The sequence below is a fragment of the Sodiomyces alcalophilus genome, assembly GCF_042370955.1.
Source record: "Sodiomyces alcalophilus JCM 7366 unplaced genomic scaffold ACRALscaffold_4, whole genome shotgun sequence".
Taxonomy (NCBI): domain Eukaryota; kingdom Fungi; phylum Ascomycota; class Sordariomycetes; order Glomerellales; family Plectosphaerellaceae; genus Sodiomyces; species Sodiomyces alcalophilus.
The window spans coordinates 3,661,439-3,684,460 of NW_027263535.1; the positions used below are offsets into that span (position 1 = coordinate 3,661,439).

Here is a 23,022-nt window from a genome sequence, read left to right on the forward strand (position 1 = left end):
CTAAAGGAGGCCGCCGCTTATAACCTACTAAGTCGCTTAAAAGGGGCGGTAGAGTTTATATAGGTAGCTATAGCCTCGAAGTAATTATAGGATAAGGAGTCTATAAATAAACGGCGACTCCTAGCCGAACGCTTTAAGGTGGGAGACCTCGCCTAGCTTTTTATAGCTAACTACTTTATACCTAGGCCTTCGAAGAAGCTAAGCTAGCTATACTAAAAGTATAGAGTAATAAAAGTAATTAACTCCTATATTATCGAGTTAGATATACTTTTAGGAATATATCCCTGTTTCTATATCGATATCCTAAAGCGAGCTAGCCGCGACCCCCTCCCGGGATAGGTCGTAACCGACTTATAGCCCGAACCGATTTAGGACGCCCTTTATAGCTATAAAGAGTAGGAGGTAGAAAGTATCTTATACGTATAGAATAAGCGATAAGGTTATAGCGTATACTATAAAGTATTAGTACGCTAGGCAGGATATATAGAACTTATTAAGGAACCGTTAGACGCTATAAAAAACACAATAGTATTACACGTTTTAGAAGTAAAATACGGCCTAGCCGATACGAATAACAGGCCTTTATAAGACTATACTATAAAGTATACGCGAAGATAAGGGGACCTAGATCTAAGGGGAGAATGATCTCTGGTCGTAAGTTAATTAAAGGGGGGGAATTTATTAGCCCCCCCGCCGGTTCCTAAAAAGGCAGATAATACCTCCGTAAAGGACTTTAGTTAGCGGTATTCTTACTTAAACCGCCCTTATTACTATTACTACTAGTAGCTAGATTATTACCTCCTTAGAGGGCGGCGAGAATACCCTCTAAGAGGCGTGTTATTATAACGCCCTAGCCTTAAACCTCCTAGCGGAGGGCCTCCACCTTATAGCGGAGACCCTTGTTATTATTAACGGGGGCGGAGGCGGTGTTAGTAGTAGTGGTGGTAGTATTAGTTATAGTGGTGGCGGCGGTGGCGGGGGGTTCCTCGGATAATAAGGCATAGTAGTCGCCGCGAGCTAATTTAAAGGCCTCGCGGAGCTAGACCGGAGTTAGTAGCGACCTTAAAAAAGGTTCGGGAATACTTATATTATTATTATCCGGATTATCGTGTATAGCATAACCCATAGCCGCTATAGGATAAATAAACTAGGCGGTATTAGGAGGGAGCTAAGGAAGTTAGTTATAACTACTTAGCTTATAGATTATAAGGAACTTATTAGGCGGTAGGTATAGGATCCGATAGTATACTCGTAATACTTAGGCTTTTTATAGGCAGTGCCGGGCCCGGACTAATTATAACACGTTTAGTTAAATTTTATTTTATTACCCGCGATACGATCGGCGTATAGGCGGTAGAAGTTATTATAGTAATAACCGGGGGGGTGGCTTAGACCGCGCTACCGCTTATTAGGCATAGTAAGCTACTAGAGTATTAATAGGGCCCTTATAGCGAAGTATAGACTATAATCGTATACCTTTTCTTTACCCGGACGCTTACCGGGGTTCGTTATCGTGGCGAAGGCCTTATCGACGACTTCCTTAATAAAGGGAGAAGGGGGGACGGAGGGGGAGGCGGCGATATCGCTAACGGTAAAAGGTTTTTTAGTAATACCCTCGCGGGCATGTTAGGCGTTATAGCGGGGTACGGATATCTAGACACACTCCGTTAGCTATAACCTAACCGGATTAGCGAGAGGACTTATTAGGAGACTTATAATAGTAGATTAAATAGTTAGAAGGATATTTTATTAAATTAATAAAAAGATAGCGAATACGGAACGACTACGCTATAAGTTAGCGGAGAATAATATAGCCCTAAGCACGGAATAAATAATAAAGCTTACTACTAAAACGACGTTATAGGCTTATAAAGGAAGAATTAACTATAAATAAAAAAGCGGGCAAAGCTATACTTATACTATAATATCAAACTACGGAATACGATAAAAGCCTATAGAGCTATTTATTATAATAGTTTATAAATAAAGAGGAAGGCGTAACTAGGCGTTTTTAATATAAAGGGTAAGCGCTTAGCGTAGCGCGGAATGCTAGCGACCTAGGAGCGAAGTCGCCGTAAACGCCGCGCGACTTAAATATATCTAATATAAGGGAGGATACACGCCTCCCTCGTGACGCGTCTAGAAAATAATAGGTTCGGCGCTTAGTTATTATGGCCCCGGAGGGGGGGGGGGGAGGGGGGTAATATCACGGGTTAACCCCTTAAAAGTATAGTTCCGGTATAAGGCCGGAACCGCTAATCAGCACGCAGATCCGATGCTCGGACCTCGCGCTGCCCTTACCGCGGATTCGTATAAACCTAGTAAATCCTGCACTTCTCTATAGACCTTTTCCTTTCCTTTTCTTAATTCTAGCTAATATAATTATTCGGCCTTACTTAGTGCGATTAACTTATAACTAGCCGCTTATAAAAGGAAATAATCGTGTAACTATATAAGCTCCTTATTATATTATTCTAAGAGTACTAAGAGTTTTAATAAATTAGGCTACGAGTAGTACGCTGTACGCGCAGAAGAGAGGAATCAAGCAAAATAACTGTTGAATTCGTAGATCCGTAGGATTACTGCTTGTTACGTAAACGCGTAGTTATATGTAAAGAACTGACTTCTGGGATTTCTTCCTGGATCCGGGGCTGGCAAAAGACCCTGAAAGATTGGGTGGCGACTGTTACGTTAACAGCCTACACGGCGGTTGTCACGCCACGTTATTTGCTTAAGTAATAACTAAGATATCGTATTTACGATACCTAGTATATTTATATAATTATTACTTATTATAAGTATAATATCAACACCCCCCGTAAGCTGACTCTTATATAATAAGTGCAGCTTAGTCAGGTTATACTTATAGTTATGTTATATTATAGTGCAGTAATCCTAGTCTATCTAAGACTAGAATATATAAAGGAAAAATTTAAAAAAACCTCTTCTTTTTAATTCAAGGGAAAATTTAAAAACCCTTGTTATTATTATAGTATATTATCCAAAGGAAAGTTCAGAAAAACCTTTATTATCTAGGAAAACCCGAAGGTAAAAAACCTAGTTATTCCCCTTATAAAGAACTAAGAATACTAAGTATTAAAACCTAGTATTTTAATTCTTTAATATTATTATAAGGCGGCAAATTATACTCAGGCAACATATCGTCCTTATAACCTAGGTTCATATAACCATAAAGAGTATTATGAGTCTCTTTTGCTAAACCTTTAGTCATTATATCAGCTATATTAAATTTCGTATTTATATATACGATCTTTATTTTATTATTTTATAGCTGTTGCCTGCAGTAGTGATACTGCCTGTCGATGTGCTTTACCCGTTTATGAAATTCAGGGTTTTCGGCGAGCTTCTTTACACTCTCACTATCTATTAAGATAATAGGAATCTCGAGAGTATTATTATTATTATTATTATTTTTATTATTATTATTATTGCCTCTTGTATTAGAATCTAGACCTAGATTCTGTAGTATATCTTTATATAGATTATAAAGATAGATTCCTTCTTTAGAAGCTTCTATAAGAGCTATATATTCGGCCTCTGTTATTAATAAAGCAACGACCTTTTATTTAGTTAAGGTCTAACTAACGGGGTTATTTACTCCTACGCAGTAAATATATCCTAAAATCAAGGTTCTATCCTCGATTATATCTAAAAAGCTGGCATCAGAATAACCGTAAATACCAAGGTCTTCTTTATTACAGTTATATAAAAGACCGATATTAGGATATATATTTATATAAGCCTAGATTCGATTTAACGCAGTAAAGTGGTCTTATAAGAGATTACTTATATAGCGAGAACACTAGTTAACTACGTAAGTTATATCTGGTCTTAAATGCAAGGCTAGATATAATAAAGCCCCGATTTCCTATTAGTATTTATTTATATTATTAGTTAACGCTTATTCAGGATTTAGTACTAGGACCTTCTTATGTATATAAGGGGTGTCAACCCTTTTCAGACTTCGTTTATTATACCTTTTAAGTATCTTATTAGTATAAGGCAACTAACTTATAGAAAGAGTCTTATCATCTTTATTTATATTTATTATATAGCCTAGAAAGGTATTTATTTCACCTAAGTCTTTAAGTATAATATCTTTAGACATCTCCTTAAAGAAATAGTCTAAAGTATCCTTAGAAGGGCTCAGAGCCACTATATCGTTAACGTGGCATAAAAGAATAGCTCGTTCTTCTATTCTTTTAATTTTATTATATTTATAAAAAGTAAAAAGTCCGTTATTATATTGAGACCCGGCAACCTAGTTTAGTTAATATCTTAACTAGGTAATTATACCAGAGTCTAGGACTTTGTTTTAACCCGTACAAAGCTTTATTAAGCTTACAGAGTGTTATACAATTATTATTTTTATTTTTATTATTTTCTGAGCTGTCTTCTCTCTCGAAGCCTGTGGGTTGTATAGCGTATATCAGGGTATCTATATCAGCATAAACGAACGCGTTTTTAACGTCGAACTGCCTGAATTTCCAGCCGCGTAATACGCCTAGTATTAAAGCTAGTTTATAGCTTTCTGGCCGGCAGGTAGTTAAAAAGGTTTCTAGATAATCAAGACCTAGAACCTAATTAAACCCCTAAATAACCCACCGAGCCTTATATTAAATAGCTTCGCCAGAGCTATTATATTTGATTCTGAAGACCTGACGACCTCCTACTACATGGTAGTCTTCTTTTATTTTATTATAATTATTAGGCGTATTTCTTATACTTATTAAGTCCTAGGTCTTCCTCTTTTCGAGTTGTGATATTTCTGCTACTATCGCGTCTATCCATTTATCTTTATCTAGGCAGTTTATAGCCTGTTTATAGGTAGCTAGTTCGTTAATTGAATTTACAGTTAAAAGAAATAGGGAATTTTCTTAAAACTATAGGTTTCTAAGTATTATATCTTTTATATGATATAGCAAGTACGCACTATTATCATAGGATATTAAATCCTTATAGTCCGGCTTTAATGGTTCTGAAGGTATTTGGACTTCTAGCCTAGTACTCTGGCGACTATTATTATTAGCCGGGCTATAGTTGATATTATTATTATTATTATTATTATTATTATTATTATTATTAATAGCTAGAACTTTACAGCCCGCTGCCCGTAGACGAAGACTCTTATATCTGTTATTATTATTCTCTTCTTCAGGTTAAATAGACTTAACAGAACGTTTCGAAACGCGCGGAGGAATATTTTATGAAAATTAACCGGTATTTTCACTAAAAGTGATTCCTTTATTATACTCAACGGGTTAATAAGGCCCGCGGTTAGAAACCTGATTATATACCTGAGTATTAATATAGGGAGGGAGGTTATTATTATTTTCAGGCGTATAGTTATTGTTATAGTTGTCTGAAGAAGAGTAAAGAAACTGATTTTCTAAGATATAAACGTCTCGAAACTAACTAGTCTTTCTAGTTACTGGGTTATAAACCTTATAGTTATAGTCATGAAAACCTATTAAAGCACCTTAAAGTGCCCTTGTATCTAGTTTCTTTATATTCGGGTCGTTGTTTTTATAATAAATAATAGAACCCTAAACCCGTATATTATTAATATTAGGTTTCTGACCTTATAAAAGCTTAGAGGGACTCTTATATTTAAGAGCTGAATTTAGTAATCTGTTATATATATAAACAGCTAAAAGCATAGCTTCACCCTAAAGGTATCGAGGTAGCCCTAAGTAGAAAAAAAGAGCTCGAACCTTTTCTATTATAGTTCTTATAACTCGTTTAATAGAGCCTTAAGCTTTATGAGTGTACGGTGGTTTTATATTATGCTTTACACCTGCAAAGAGGCGTTAAAAAGAGGCGTTATTAAATTCTTTTCCACTATTTATATCTACTTCTTTAATAGAGAAGTGATATTTATTATTATTATTATTATTATTGTTATTATTATTCTTATTTTCTACCTAAGCTTTCTACTCTTTTATAGCTATTATAACCGTTGTTTTAGACTTGTCTAAGAGTAGTTATGCCCATAGAAACCGGGCGGAACGGTCTAGTATAAATAAAATCCAACGCTTCTTATTATAAGAAAGAGGTTCGATAGGACCGCAAAGATCCATATAAACCTTTTCTAAATAGGAAAAGTCTTTGTATTTATTAACTGAATCTTTATTCGTAAGTATAATAGACTTACTCTTCTTATAGGCATTATAGCTCTGTATTTTAGTTAACTCTTCGTTGGTTATATTATAATCTTTTTAAAGAGTATTAGTATAAAGACTTTTTAAGGTAATAGGGTTAATGTAACCTATCCTGTTATGCTATAGCGTTATGTGTTTAGTTATAGAGGTAGTCCTTCGACGGTTATTACGGTCTCTTTATTTATAAAGCTTTTCTTAAGGTTAAAGAGGTTAAAGAGGTTAAGGTTTCTTTGTTATATTATTTCTTTGTTAAGGTTCAACCAACCCCTTTCTTATATTTCTTTATTTATTTTCAGAGACTTAGCCCCCCCGTACGACAGTGCCCGTGCTATAGCCTAGTATAGCCTGTTATAAAGCAGAGCCGTTATATAAAGAAAGAGGGGCTTTTTATTATTAAATAATAAGAGCTTTTTGTTTCTAGTAAGACCGCGAGCTTTACTATTAAGACAAGAGAGACTAATAATATTTATGCCTATTTCCGGTATATAAAGGCACTCTTTTAAAAGCAGAAGCTTTCTAGTATCCCTGAATTTTATAACGCAGTCTCCTTCACCTTATGTCTTTATTTCCTTTACCTAACCCTAATAAACAGTTCTCTCTTTAGGATTATAAGTAGAAAAGAGTCTTTTATTTATAATAATATGCGCCGTAGCCCCGCTGTCTACACAGAAATTCAGATCTAATTTAATACTATTTTCTGCTTATATTTTATAAATCTTTTCCACTAACTAATCTATATTAAGGTTAGTATTATTTATATCTTTATTCTTAGAAGAGATAATAAATACCTGATCTATATCTATTAAATCCTGTGTGAAAGGATTAGGATGGTCTGGAAGAGGAAACGGAGGAGGGAGGACGTCTTTAAAAATAACGCCGGCCTCTTCGTTTTTATTATCGTCTTCCTATTCTTTTTCCTTTTCTTTTTCCTGTAACTAATCTTATGGTTAATCCTAGGGTTAATTCTGTTAATCTATAATTATATTAACCGTAGCAGACTCGTCGTTCTCCTCCTCTAAAGACGTATCTAAGGCGTGCTATTCTTTTGCCTTTAGTACGAGGTTTATTATACGTTTCTCTTTTCGAGAGAGACTTGTATTTCCACCTCCTTTCTTTTCCTTATCCTTTTAAGAGGACTGGGATTTATTTACCCTATTCTGGGTATTTTTCCTTAATCCTGAATTATCCTTTATTACCTAGTTCTTAAGTGCTTTTTTAGGATAAAGAAAGTAATAGTTAGTCGGCGTATAGCCAGGCTTCTTATAGTTCTTATAGAATAAACCCTTGGTTTTTTTCCACGGCTTCTTATTCTTCTATGACTTCGAACCTTATATCAGGAGGGTATTCGATGGCTAATCGACCTTTCTTAAAGCGTCTATTAATTCCGCTATTAATTTATTTAGTGTATAACTAGTGATATTGTGACGGAGAGCTTAGGTTATTTACCCTACTATAGATTCGTACCTCTTATCGAGACTATTAAGAATCCAGGCAAAGATCACCTTATTAGAAAAGGATATACCTCTTTGATTTAAGGTGAGCAGTCTCTTTTGTATTTTATATAAATACGCTTCGAGATTAGGGAATTTAGAAGGCGAGAGGTTAAAGAAAGAAGTCAGGACGATATAGTCGGCCTGGAATCCCTTTGCTTTATATAAATCCTTTAGTTTATCCTATACTTTTAAAGCTTCGTTTATTCCTTAAACCTGGGTTAAGGGACCGTCTAAAAGAGCAGAGAGTATATCTCCAGCTACCTTTAGAGACTCCTCCTTCTATTTTATAGAAGGATTTACTGGAAGGGGCTTTATAACGTCTTTAATATATTTTCCTTTACGAGCGAAGTGAGTATACATTCCTATAGTCCAGTTTTAATAGTCTATGCTACCCTAGAGCTTCCGGACGGAAATTCCTTTTCCAGTCTCTTATTAAGCCATTTTTAAGCAGCAGAACGATATTTTTTATTATTTATTTAAGTTAAAATTAACTAAGTTATTTAACGATTTGTTTTTATTATTTTTATTCGTTTTCCTTTATTCCTTTTTCTTTATTATGTTATCGATAAAGGATAGAAATAAAGAATACTAAGCTAAAAGTCTGATTCTAATTAGCCTAGCTTCGAAAAGTGGGTCCAAAAGTGGGTCTAAACGGTGAAGCTATTTATAGATCTCGCGGCGCGAAGAAAAGCGATGCTTGTATAAAGCGAATAACAGGATTTCCATAGGCGGACTTTTTGCTAAAAGCTTATATACCACGTTACGATATCCTGTTATTACAGGCAGCGCGGTAGGTTAAGTGGCTTAATTAATATAGCTGTTATTCGTGGAGCTATAACTGCTATAAAAGCAGCTGCGTTTAATCCACGTATTCGTTATCCTTCTTTTTTAAAAAGTCCCTTTATAAACAAAGGAACAGTATATCCGATCGTGATAAAGAGTCTTATTCCGATCGTGTGGTTCTTCCCGGTTAGGAGGAGCTTGGCATAGCTCTTGGTAACCGTATTAGGAAGAATAAAGAGCTTTAAACCGTGGTATCGGAACGAACGGTTCGAATCGATTGGCTGTCTTCGGGAGATAAAGGGATTTCGTACGGTCGGAGACAAGGATCTGCGACCGGGGGAGGACAAAGGGATGGCCTGAAAAGGCAGGTAGGAGTCTTTTTGGTATTTTTACGTGGCCTAAAAAGGCGGGAGTCTTTTTAGTATTTCGAGTAGAATAATAGGGTAGAAAAGAGTAGATTTCCTTCTTTGCTAACCCGGGCTTATAACCTTTTAATAAATTAGGCTACGAGTAGTAGGCTGTACGCGCGGAAGAGAGGAATTAAGCAAAATAACTGTTGAATTCGTAGATCCGTAGGATTACTGCTTGTTACGTAAACGCGTAGTTATATATAAAGAACTGACTTCTGGGATTTCTTCCTGGATCCGGGGCTGGTAAAAGACCCTGAAAGATTGGGTGGCGACTGTTACGTTAACAGCCTATACGGCGGTTGTCACGCCACGTTATTTGCTTAAGTCATAACTAAGATATCGTATTTACGATACCTAGTATATTTATATAATTATTACTTATTATAAGTATAATATTAACAAAGAGTACTCTTAATAGGTTTATAACTTTATATATTGATAATAATAGATAAAAAGAACTAAGTCCGGTTATTACTTTTAATAAACTAGGCTATAAGTAGTAGGCTATACGTGTGAAAGAGAGGAAAATCAAGCAAAAAGCTATTAAATTCGTAGATCCGTAGGATTTCTGTTTCTTACGCGAGTATGTGTATATAGCTAAGCTCTGGGATTTGTTCCTGGATCCGGGACTGGCAACAGACCCTAAAAGATTAAGTAGCGACTATTATATAAACAGCCTACGCGACGGTTATCACGGCACGTTATTAGCTTAGGTAATAACCAACGTATCGTGTTTACGATACCTAGTGTATTTATATAATATATATTATAAGCTAAGTATATATATACGTATAATACGTATAGTATTATAGTATAGGTTGGGCTGGTTATAAAGTAGACGTCTAGCTATATAGCTATAACTATATACTCTTTTTTTTAACTTAGATATTATACTTATTATTATTATTATTATTATTATTATTATTATTATTATTATTATTATTATTATTATTATTATTATTATTATTATTATTATTATTATTATTATTATTATTATTATTATTATTATTATTATTATTATTATTATTATTATTATTATTATTATTATTATTATTCTCTTACTCCGCCATCCTAACTAATCTAGGAGCCCGGCTTAGGCTATACGGTCCTTCTTAGCTGGTTATAGGGGGGAATAACCCGTGCGGGTAGAAAAACCCCTATACTCTCCTGATTAGGATTAGTGCCGCGTCGGGGCCTCGGGGGTCCTAGTAGTAGCTCGATACGTATCTGGATTATACCTTTAGTTTAGTGGCTAATAGGAAAGTAGTAGGCTAGGGATTTTGGGTTAGCCTAGGGTACGGCATACTATATAGGGAGCCGAAAGAGGGCCGTAGCAGTTCCGGTTTCCGGGGATTCTCCCTATATCGGGGTGGCCGGCTTCATTTATACCTTCCCTTTAGGCGGGGGGTTTAGCAGGAGCTCCTGCCTTTATTATATATGCCTACCGAATTCGGTAGTCTTTTATAACTATAGTTAAGTTAATTAAGAATTTTAAGGGCCTCTGCCCTTTTTTTCGTTTTTCCTCTTTTAACCCTCTTATCGCGATATCGTAGGTTTACCTATAAGCCGCCCGCCCCTTGATTCCCGTCTCTATACCCGGCTCTATACCGTAGTTACTAATAATATATATTTAGCGGCGTATAAAGATATACGGTCGTTTTAGTATTATTAATTTATAAGTGGTAGTATAAGCGGGAGGTTAGTGGTTTTAGAGCGGGCTAATAAGATAGGTTATAGGCAATTATATGATAACAACGGTTAGATTAATTAATAAGCTAGGACCGCCGCTATAAGTAAAGGGGTACCGTAGGGGGTATATATCGGTTACGGGTCCGGTACTAATTATTTCTAAGATACCTCCTAAAAAAAGTAGTCTAAGAAAAAGAATAATGCTTATTACTACTAGGCTAGCGCCTTATAAGTTCTGCCGTGGGTATTCCTAGGCGCGCCCTTAGGGTGCCGGCGTGATACCGATAGGCGGCCGTTTCTGATTATAAATAGTTATCTTAGATATACTAAGCGTCTTAGAGGTAAAAAACCCGAGGATATAGAAGTGTACGCTAACACTACTAGAAAAGGAGCGGTATACTATTAGTATACTAATAGTCGTTAAACTTATAAGGATATAAGTCGTTCCCGTGGTAGTATCTTAGTGGTGCCGGGGCAGTGGTAGTAGGGTTTTAATAGTTAGTAGGTCCCGGCTATAGCTTTAAAGTATTAGCAGTGTGTTTTAGAATATAGGTGAGGATATTCCGACTAGGGCAATCGGATATTCCGACTGGGGTCCTATGTTAACAGCCGGTGACACCTGCCCGCTTGTTCCGATTATACTCAGATACTTCTATATACTATAAGATATCCGCGTAAAATAACCGCAGCGACGATACCGACGATACACTCAATTAATCGTAGCCACGATACACTCAATTCATCGTAGCGACGATACACTTAATCGATCGTAGCGACGATACCGACAATACACTCAATTAATCGTACCGATGATACACTCAATTGATCGTAGCGACAATATGTTGCAAACAGCGTACAACTCAATTGCGTAAAATAAGCGATCGATCTGTTAATTTAATTAACTCTGTGGAAATCTCTGATCGTAGTGCTAAATTCCTGCCCTTATTCCTGCGGCAGATCTACTCCCACTTTTCGGGCCCGGAATAACCCGCTCCGAACCTGCTTTAGGCCAGCCTATACGACACACCCCCCTAACTAAGTAACTATATAACAGTTACTTAGTTAACGTTATTCATAGGCGTCTTCCATCGATATATCCCCTTTTATAACATCCACGTAGCTCCTATCGAATTTCTCTTCTAGCTCTTCTAGATATTCCAGTAAGATCTCCTCCAGCTTATTTATATAAAGGCGTCCCTGTATATCTATTACTCCTACCTGTTTTCTAAAGCTTATAAACTTTTCCCTAGATAGGATCTTCGTTAATCTATTAGCGATTATATCGGCGCTTATAACGTAACTAACTTTAATCCTTCCACTCTGCTACGCCTTTTATAACTAATAGTTATATATATCTATATACCGTAATCGGGTATTTAATTAAGCGATCTCCGCCGTTACTAGGCGTATCGTTTAGCTATTATCGTATCGTATCTATAATCGTGGATCGTCGTTAAATATTATACCCATCGCCTCTAATAGCCTTTTTATAAATATCCCTTCCTTCGCGCCTTATACCAGCGAGAGCAGCTCTGCCTCTATTATTAACGTTATTACCGTTACTTACTTATTGGCTTACTAGGCTATTATGCCTTTAAATAGGCGTATTATAAATACCTAACTGCTTTTACGATTAATTAAGTTATCTATAAAGGACGCGTCGGTGAATACCTTAATAGAGTCGCTACCACCTAGTTCTCGGGCGTAGGTTTATATAGCTAGCAGATATCGGATTAAATAGTCAACTGCTTCGTAATACTAACGGCTTGGATTTATATTAAATCTATAGAGTCGTGATACTATAAAGGCGATATCGGGGCGTATAATCACTATAGCGTATAGAACTAATCCTATCTTTTATTAATAGCTCTTAACGGTAGTGGATTTCCTAGCGTACGGTAATAGCTCTGCCGGCTTTATAGGACTTATAGGTTTATGGTTAGATACCGTTAATAACAGATATCCTATCTTCACGATATAATCGCGTTATAATAACTATATCCTCCTCGAGGGACGGTCCCGAATAACCTTAATCCTAAGGAACTATTATAGTGGCTGCCCGCCTTCTAGGGCGTAGTGCTTTTATAAGTTTACGATAGCCTATTCTATCTCTTCCTTAAAGTCTTCCTTAAAGCCGATCACGATATTATCTATATAAAAAAACAGGATTAGCCCACGGCGTATAAAGCAGCAGAGCTTTGACGGCACTATCTTAAACCCGTCTCTTTTTAGCACTTCTATAATATACTTTTACTATAGCAATAAAGACTCCCGTAGTCCGTATAACGCCTTCTTTAGCAATAGCAGTTAACCCGGCACCGCGGTCCCGGGCGGGAACCGTATATATATATATATCATGGGGTAAAGGGGCGTGTATAAAGGCGTTAACGATATTATACTATATTAAGGATAGGTCGAAACAAGCGGCGATCGCTATTAGCGATCTAAAAGACCGACCGGCGAGAGTGGCTATATATATATATTCCAACGAGTCCTAATACTATTAATCTCTATGGACCACTAATCTAACCTTATACTTTTATAAAAAGCCGTGCTTATTAAATTTATAGGTTATTACCTATATATAGCCTAGCATTTAATACCCCTTCGCCCTATCTTTCGGCATTATCCACGAGCCTATCTCTTTATAACTCTTTAGGTAATCCCTTTAGGCTTATCGGAACAGGATTTTATATAGGTGGTTTTTAAGGTCTTATTAGTTCTTCGAAGGGGCCGGCAGTTACCTACGGTGTATTTTACGGGGTCTTTTAAGTGCCTTTTTGATTTTTAACTTCGTTAGCGGCTTACTATTCAAATTACGGACTAATAGGGTATATCTTCCTGCGTTAAAAGCAGACATCCAGACTCGGTTACTACTATAGCTTCGAAATTTAGCTCCCCCCTACTCTATAGGCATATAGCCCGTAAAAGCAGCCGCTATAAGCCCTACCTAAGGAGGGGTTTCTAGTAGAGTTAGAAGGTGACTATCCGGGCGTTAGTGATTAATCGTAGCCATAGAAAAGTCTTTTTCTAGCTCCGGCCTTATAGGCTCTATAAGCTCCTCCTACCGTTCCGGCCTCTTATGCTTTATAAACAGTTCTACCCCCTAAGCCTCGAGGCCGGCAGGCGTAGCCCTTAGGAGAGGTTCGTTAACCTCGCTGCCCGACTAGAGAATAGGCTCGAAGTATGCTATTATAAACGTATCGGCTACCTTATCTTACGGCTCGCCTTGCTTAATTATATATAACTCTGGTAGACGGATCTGATTAACGATATCCGCTAGCTGCTCTTCCGTTAATTAACGTAAATCGTCCTTTACGGCTTCCAGTCTGCCGTTAAAATACTCTTATTCGTTAAAGATAACGTCACGTGTACGGATAATTTCGTTCCTTTAAAGGCCAGGAACCTAGATACGGTATATATTAGTTAAATCATAGCCTATAAGGTAGCCGATATAGGCCCGCGGCGCTAGCCGGTTTTAAAGCTTTCTAGACCTTATTAGAGCTACTCTGGTTATAGGAAAAGCTTTATAACTAAAGGCCCGAAGGTACCCTAGCTACGGCTTATGTTAATAGATAACTTCGAATAGGGTCTTCTAGCTAAGGCGTTATTTAGGCCTTCTGTTTTATACGTAAGCGGTAGTAGGAATAACTTTAACCTATAGGAAATCGGGTACTCGGGAGTATATTCGTATAGCTCGTGCCTTCTCCACGATAATAGCCCTAGATCTTTCGGCACCACCGTTCTATACGGGGGTCTCTGCTAAAGAGGACTCTAATTAGATACTAAAACCCTTAGCTATACCTTATATTTCGAGCAATTATATCAGTTCGTTATCACACTTAAAGACCTGTACCTGCCGGTTAGTTTAACTCTAAACCCATCGTATATATTAGTTTATAACTATATAGATTTCGGAGGCCCTTTTTAACGTTATAACGTAGCAGGCTATGAATCCGCTATATCGATCCGTAAAGAATATAATCCGTATATATCCGTTAGCGGTTAGTAGGAAATCTGTAAAATCGATCGCCCACCTCTTACCGGCGTAGCTTAGAGCTATACGGGTCCTCCGGCTAATCTAATAACCTATCTTCGATTAAGCGCAGGCATTATACTCTACTATTCCTAGCCCCTTTAGTTTAACGCCCTATAACTACTCTTCTAGTTATTTTATTATATTATGGCCAGCGTGCCCTAACCGTAGATACTATAGATTACTATCGGCTTAGCTAGCTGCTCTCTTAATCGGTTTTCGAATTAGTAGACTCGGGGCTAGAAGAGTAATAGTAACGGGGGCGTTAGTAACTAGAAACAGCTCTATAACGGTTTAATCGTAGTGGATACTTAGCTTATAAGGGATTAATCGGTTACGGCGGCGTATATAACCGTTTAGTAGCTCTTAATCCTACTAATAACCGTTCTGCCGTATCTTCTTATTAGAGACTAGGTTATAGATAAAATCTTCGTAGTAGGCTACGTCTTTTAACCAGAACTTTATCGGGCCGGCCGTTCCTTCTATTATAATAATAATATCTCTGTATCCTTAAATCGGCACCGTTATAGTGCCGGCGATTATAACATTATCGGGACGGGCCGGTCTATAATCCGTAAATCTGCTTCTATTATAGAAAACGTGGGATATAGCACCTAAGTCTAAAATAGCGGACTAACATAATAGATATACTGCTACCGAGAGGGCGGCCGGCGGAGCTTCTAGCCGGCGTGGCTTATAACGGACGGTGTTTAGCGCCTTGCCTTACGTAGCTCCTATAAGCTTTTCTAGCTTCGCGGTCCTCTTAAAGAAGACTTTATTATTATTACCGGCGGCTTTTATAGCCGTATATAGTCACGCCTCCTCGAAGACTTTATTATTATTATCACTGTTACCGCCGCCGCTACCGACTTTATTATTATTATTAGTTACTTTATATTCGGTGGTGGCGGTAGTCCTTTTCTTTTTATTCCGGGACCTAATCTTCTCTATAGCGCTCTATAGATCCCGGTCTATCCTAAAGGACTTCTCCACGAGCCTCTTAATAGGGTCGTTGGCTTAAAAACCCTCCGGCGCTAACTCCGGGAATAGTATCTAGTAGCCCTGCAGATTATGGCCACGCCGGTAGCACACGGGGTACTTAATATACACTAACCGTATATATCTCTGGCCAGCCAGTACTATAGGACCTATAAGAGGATTTAAGTTAGGCAACCTTAGGGTATAGTAAATAATATATAAATAGGATAGATTCTCTTAAGGAGAGGGCGAGGTTCCGGTTATATATATAGGACTCTCTAGGGAGACCTCACATTTCCATAGAGAGACCTCACACGTGACTTCTTCGTGGGATTTTATGGGGCCATGACAAAGCCGTGAAGCTCCCCAAGTATCCTATACAATTTATATGTATAGCTTAAGTAGATACCTGTACTTAACATTTCTATTTGAGTTCTTCCATTTACAGGGACATTTTTAGATCATTCCCGCGGTGCCCGGCTATAGTACTTTAGTGGCTACGATTTCGAATCTACTAGGTAGTAAGTACTATTATTCCTATGCCCCTTTTCTTCCCTATACCAGATGACTTGAGGGCCAGTTTTAGGCTGCTTATGCCTTAAGAAATCACTGACTTTGGGGAATATCGAGTAGTGGTGTAAGAGTACAGTACGATATACAGTTAGGCGTGTATATAAAAAGAGGTGCCGTACTTAAGCGGCTTTATGGCTTTGTTATGGCCCTATAAAAATATCACGTGTAAGGTCTCTTTATGGAAATATAAGGTCTCCCTAGAGAGTCCTATATATATCTACGGGGGAACCTCGGGCTATCTAAGGCTAGGCGCTATACTGGGTATAGTGCTAGGACGGTACTAGCACCGGTCTAGCGCTATACTGGTTTAGTGCTAGTATATAGCTAGTATTAATCCGGCGCTATACGGGTTTAGTGCCTATATAGTGCTAGCATTAATCTAGAACCGTATAGTTTTAGGTCCTGGTATAGTGCCGGATAGTAGTGCGTAGTATATACCCCGGGAGAGATAAAGCCCTGCGTCCCGCGGGCTTCCCCGTCCCTTAAGGTCTACGACGTCCGACTTAGACTCGGCGTGGCCGATTATTATACTAATAATAAGTGGTAGACGTGGTTATAATCTTTATTCTTAGCCGAGGCTAAACTTAATAAAAAGGAAAAAACTATAGTATATAATAGCGCTTTATAGCGCGACTCCTAACTCCGTTAGGCTCTATTTATAGCACTAGTAACTATACCTGGCCGCCTATCCCCCTCCGCGTAATTACTAACCCGGGACTTAGTGTAGATAAAGGAAAATAATAAAAACCTAAAAGAGGGAAGAGACGAAAAAAAAAAGGAAATCCAAAGGTAAATAAGCCGAATCCTCCGGTGCCGTTCCTTTATAGTATCTCGACCTCCGGAGCCTTAGGCTCTAGGTTAGGTAATCCCTATTCCATTATAGGCAAGTCGAGGATAGCGGCTACGTCCTCGGGGGTAATATCGTCTAGGCGTTTCTTTAGGTCTTCGCCCGCTATATCGTATAAGACCAGAAGCCCCTTACGGCTATTCTTACTATAATAGTTATAAATAGCGGCGGTATAGTGGATAAGGTCTATTACCATCTAGGCGTCGGTGGTTAGGCGAAGGGACATAGTATTCTTCTTAGTATCGTCTAGTACTCTATCGTTATCTAATTAGGCCACCTACGTAAAGCGTTCTATACGCTATATTACGATAAGGAATAGCAGGTCGGCTACCTACTATACTTCGTTAAGTATAACGTGGTCCTCGATAAACTATATTATAAACTTAGCGGTCGGTAGCGGGGTAATAATAGCGTGACTACGCTAGCTTATAATAGCTAGTATCTAACCGTCCGTTTCGAAGTCTATTCTCTAAGCCCGGGCGTTAGGGTCCTTAAGCCTGGCGGCGAAGGCTTTAGCCGCCTATACCTATATCGTATCTTCTCCGTGTCTAGTAAAGAATATTCGTCTACTTAGACCCGCTAGGCCTGACCCGTTATATAGCCGCTTCCTAGAAGCGGTGATACTAGTAGGTATAGCGGCGCCGGTATCGGTGGGGGATAGTTATAGGCTTATCTAGACCAGAATATCTATAACCGAACGGATAGCTAGCGTAGGTCGTTCTTTTAGCGTCTATATATAGTCCTTAATAATTACGGCATACTATTAGATATATTCATGGTGCTCTTTAGTTACGGTAATAAATAAGTCTACGTTAATATTACCCTCGCTAAGCTTATCGATCATATCGGCTAACGTAAGGCTAATACTATTAGTCTTGTTAATTTTATTAATTATCGTGGCGGATAGGTTAGCGCTATATAGGTTTAGGCTCTAGTAAGCTATCGGCGTATTATTTACACGTATAGGGGAGCCCGTCTTTATTACTATTACTCTGCTAGTCTGGCGGGCCGATCCGTATAAGAACTAACTATTAGGTCCGCGGGGTGTATTATAATAAGCTATTACAAGATACTACTCGAATAATTACTTATACTAAGGCCACTAAGCGATAGTTTAATTACTATCTAATAAGAACTAAGGCTACGGGTACTCTAGTACGATCTGCTTCGCTATAGTTATAGTGACGCACTTATTAGTAATGCTTTTGGGTACGAAGATAGTGCGCTCTAATCGTCTATTTTAGGGGTCGTCGTAACCCCTCTCCGTTACTTAACGACGGTACTTCTTTACGATGCTCTCGTGACTAGCATACCACTCCTTAAAAGCTGGTCCCGTTATAATAAGGTAATAGGCGATATAATTTTTATCGCCGAATAGTGTTATTACGCGGAAATAGCCTTTAAAGGTTAGGCCAGACCCGTCTCGATTATTTCTGAATTAACGAGTAAACTCGTCCCTAAGTTCTTAGTCCTTTAATCTATACACGTCCGTTAGGTATACGACGACGTAGTATATTATATTAAGGGGCATTAAGTAGTTCGGGTTTAGGAATATCTAGTACTAGTAGTATAGGATGGATTAGGGTAAAATAAACTTAATTAGGGGGAGCTATTTCTAGTAGGTAAGGAGTATACCGTTTAGCGGTAATAGGGGAAAGTAATAGAGGAATAGTATTAGTAGTGGTTAAGTATAGGATTATGATAGAGGGATGATTATAACGATATTGCTAAGCAGGTTTATAGCGAAGATAAATATTATAATCTCTTAGCTATAGGTAAAGAATAAAGGGAAATAGCGAAGCTATTAGCGGCTAAGAGAATTCTTTTTATTTTCGAGCTAGCCGGGCTGATTTACGTGTACGCCGGGGCTATATAGCCGGTAAGGCTTCTATTCTTACCTATTCGAGATTAGATAGTGTTATTCCTTCTATACCGGTCATGCCTTCTAAAGGAGTGTTCGTTATTATAGGGGATAGTTCTTTAGCTCTAGCCTGGCTCCGCCGCGAGGCTGAATAGGTCCCTTTAGTTCTTTAGAGCTCGCCGGGCTCTGGTCTTTTAGCTTCTTTCGTTCCCTTTAATACTAAACAAAGCACCTTTAAAGCTCTTTAATATTCTTCGAATTCCTTTACTAAATCCAGAGCTTCTATTACGTCTACGGGTATCCAGATATTCTACTAGTCCGGCCAGTCCTTTTATTAAATAAGGTACTCGGTATATAGCTTACTTCTTCCTTTACGAGTAATCCGTTTATCTAGGATAGCTTCGATCTTATAGTGCTTATATAGGTCCCGCTATTACTTTTAGTCCTTATCTTATATATTAACGGGTCCTTTAGTCTTAGGTATCTCCGCGAACCTAACTATTTAAAGTTAAGCGATACTAATAACGGGGTGTATATTAAGAGTCTTAGGTAGATCTAATCGGTATACTAGCAGTGATACTTACTTAAGGACCTTAAAGGGGTCTATCCGTTAAGCACTAAGCTTAGGGCTAGCCTTACCTAGGAGCAAGTATCCGCGGCTAAGGCGGACGTATACGCGGTCGCCGGGCTAAAACCGAACGTTACGCCGTTTCTTATCGTATAGGCGCTTTATATATATCTAAGCTATTATAATAATAAGTTTCGTGTCCTCCTAGAATATCTCGTATATAAACTTAGGATTAATATTACCGATTAGGTTAAGCGGACTATTCGTTTTAGTACCGTATAGTATCTTATTTAGTATATAGCTAAGTATCTTATTAAAGGCGTTATTTAAGTTAAACTATAAAGGTATAATCACCTTCGGCTATAGGGCGTTTAGGTTATCCGCTAGGTATATACGTATCCCGATCTTAACGGTTTAGTTCTTCCTCTCGGAAATATTATCGGTTTAGGGATACTAGGCCGTTAAGAACTTTAGCTTAGTTCTAGCTACCTTCTATAGAGTTATCTAAAAGTCTAATAAGAACTTAGGGTCACGATCTAAGATAATAGCGCGGGGGATACCCTAGTTACCTATCTAGAGGGCTTAAAAGAGCACGGACGCCTAGTCCTTTACGGTATAGGTATTATAGCCAGGGATAAGCAGGGAGGCCTTTAAGAACTTATCCGTGACGGTTAGGAGGGTATCGAATAAAGGGAAGCCTTCGCGCTACTACGGTGTCCTTATAGAGGGCACTTCGGGTAGTCCGATAATAAAGTCTATAGCGATAGTATAGAAGGGGATTAGGGGTGTTAGGATAGGCTATATCTTGTTAAGGGGAGCCTGCCGATCTATTTAGTAGGTATAATATATTTTATATTTAGCGATATATAAGTCGAGCTCCTTATAGAGTTATAGGATTATAAAGCGGCTAACTAAATTATACTATATCCGTTTAGCTCCGAAATAGTGCCGGTTATTATAGGCGGCCTAGAGGAATTCCTTATATAGGGAGAAGGGGATATAAAGGCGTTTTCTCTTATTTAAGTCCACCTAGTATAGGAGACTATTATCCACCTTAAAAAGGATCTTAACTAATAAGTTATAGTTAGTGGTTTAGGTAAAGATAGGTGCCTACTTCGAATTATTAGCGTATCCTTCGATAATCCTTTATCGTATATCGTCCTTTATTAAGATTTCGCTAATATAGTGTATAGCCTAGTCTTCCGAAATCCGGTCTAATTCGCCTAGACCTTTAGCCGGGGGGCTATCGGTGGTAGGCAGCTAAGACAAAGCGTCGGCTATAATATTCGTCTTACCTAGGATATATCGATAATCTAATTAGAATTAGCTAAGAAACTCGGAGGAGAGGGTAAGCTTTATATTCAGCCTAGTCTTATCGGTGCTAAACAGGACTATCGACTTTATAATATTAACGGTGGTAGCATAGTCTATAAGGACTATAGTCGGGTTACGATAAACGGACTAAATAATAGTACGGGTCTTACGAACAGCCTATACTAGGCAGGTAACCTTAAGTTCCGTAGGCCAGTACTTTTCTTTAGCGGCATTAAGCCCCTTACTAATATAAAGCACTAATCGAATATCGGTCTTCTTAAAGGTTCCTTTAGTAAGCCATTTAGTCTTATCGACTAACTAAAAGAGTATAACGGAGAACCCGTGCTTTTTAAAGGCGTTTAGCTAGATAAAGAGGATCTTAGTAAGGATATAATAGAATAGGTAAGTATCTAAGGCAAGAGCGCCGGTAATATTATAGAACGTAGCTAACTCTTTAATAATAGCCTCGAATATTATACGTTTAGTATACGCCTTATAGGCCTATCCCTTATCTTTCCCGATTTAACGGGCCTCGGTAAAAAGGGTCGTTTTTTATTACTTAAGGTGAGCGATTCGGTAAAAGAATCGGGGAATAAGATAGCGAAGCCACCCTATTATCCCGATCTAATATTCTAAGGACTAAAGAGAAGTCGCAGGGCGAATCTTTTATAGAGCCTCGGTATATTCTTTAGTGTTTAATAGCCTAAAAGCGTCGACCTTAAATCCTAATAGTTAAACTAACGGATATCCGATAAAAGACTTATTAGGAGAGATACTAATCCTCTTTTTACTAAATAGGGAGAGTACCGTGCTTAAGTGCTTAGCATAGTCGTCCTCGGTATCCGATGTAATAACGATATTATCGATAAAGGCGGAGATAAAGTCCTAGTATAGGTAAAGGAGCTAGTCTATATAACATTAAACGTGCGCGGGCGAATTACGGAAGCCTACCAGGGCGACCTTTAATCGTTCCTATCCTTATTAAGAAATAATAATAAACCGCTCGCGGTACGGTTCGTATATAAGGAACTAGTAAAAGAAAGCCTAGACGTTAATAATAGAGATAAACTTCTTCCCTCGGAGTCGCTTAATAACTTCGTCCTAAAGCGGTATCAGGTATATATCTAGGATAGTAACCTTATTTAGGGTATAAAGGTTAACCACTATACGGCCTTTATATTTACCTTTTACCTCTTACTCTATAATAAAAACCGGAGTACTAAAGGGCGTTAGTGCTAACGTCTATTCTATATAGTCCTAGTCGTGGAGTCCGTCCAGGGTCTAGTCTAGAAAGGCTTAGTCCTTATAGCTAAGCGGATATAGCTTTTAACTAATCCTTTAGGTATACTACCCGTTAATTAAGGGAACGCGTATATAGTCCTTCTTATCTATATCGATAACGCCTTAGTCTATCTAAACCTTAGGATAGTTACCGATAATACTAGTAAAGCATCGTATAAAGCGGGCTCTATAGTCGTAGATAGTTATACCTTCTAGAGTCGCTTTAGTCGGGGTATCTAGGCTCTTAGCGATTCCGAGCTTCCCGCTAATAAATAAATACCCTCTAAAGATATCGCCTTATCCTTCCGGACTTAGGGACTTCTTAGCGGCCTCTAATCGTTTTATTAGAATATCGCGGGCTTTATCTTACTCTATATTAAAATACCCGTTAACGTAAAAGGGATTTATATACCCTAGCTTACTACCCCGGGAAATAAGTAGTGGCCGGTCGCTAGCGTTATAGATTAGGACGGATATCCCTTCGCTAAGGATATAGTTTAGTAAACCCTTAATATCCGGTTAGAATTCTATAAAGTCTAAGGTTACGTTCCGTTCCTTAAATAGGACGAATCTATACTAATACGGTAGAATAATAACCTTCTTAGCGGCTTTTAATCGGCGCCTAATTAACGAATATTTAGTAAAGATATACGCCGGGATAATAAGACCTTTATAGGACCTAATCTGGATAGCGTCCCGCGAATTAAGGATATTAACCTTATTCGGATAGTTAAATTCCTCCCTAAGGAGCAGACCGGCTTTAAGTTTAGGAACCACCTAAGCCTTTATATATAGCCGTCCGACTCGGGGCTAGCCGTCTACCATGCCTTATACTAGCAGGGTAAACGAAGCCTATCCGATAGTATCCGAGGTACCCACGCCACGAAGCGTAGATCTCTTAGACGTGTCGACTTCGATATTAGGGAGGTAAAGGAGAAGGTGCTAGCTTATAACGTATCGTAAGGCACCTAAATTAATATAAGCTTCGAAGGGAGCGCTATCTAGGG

The 23,022-nt window shown here is 38.2% G+C and overlaps 1 protein-coding gene across 1 annotated transcript; it reads right to left on the reverse strand.

Moving 5' to 3' along the window:
* Nucleotides 1-9,143: 9,143 nt before the first annotated feature.
* ACRALDRAFT_210707 (uncharacterized protein) lies at nucleotides 9,144-18,931 on the reverse strand (the record flags this gene model as incomplete). The annotated part of the gene is made up of 3 exons (XM_071023322.1): nucleotides 9,144-9,156; nucleotides 9,763-9,925; nucleotides 18,925-18,931. The coding sequence occupies 3 exons, from the start codon at nucleotides 18,929-18,931 to the stop codon at nucleotides 9,144-9,146; spliced, it is 183 nt and encodes a 60-aa protein (XP_070875146.1).
* Between the last annotated feature and the right edge of the window lie 4,091 nt (nucleotides 18,932-23,022).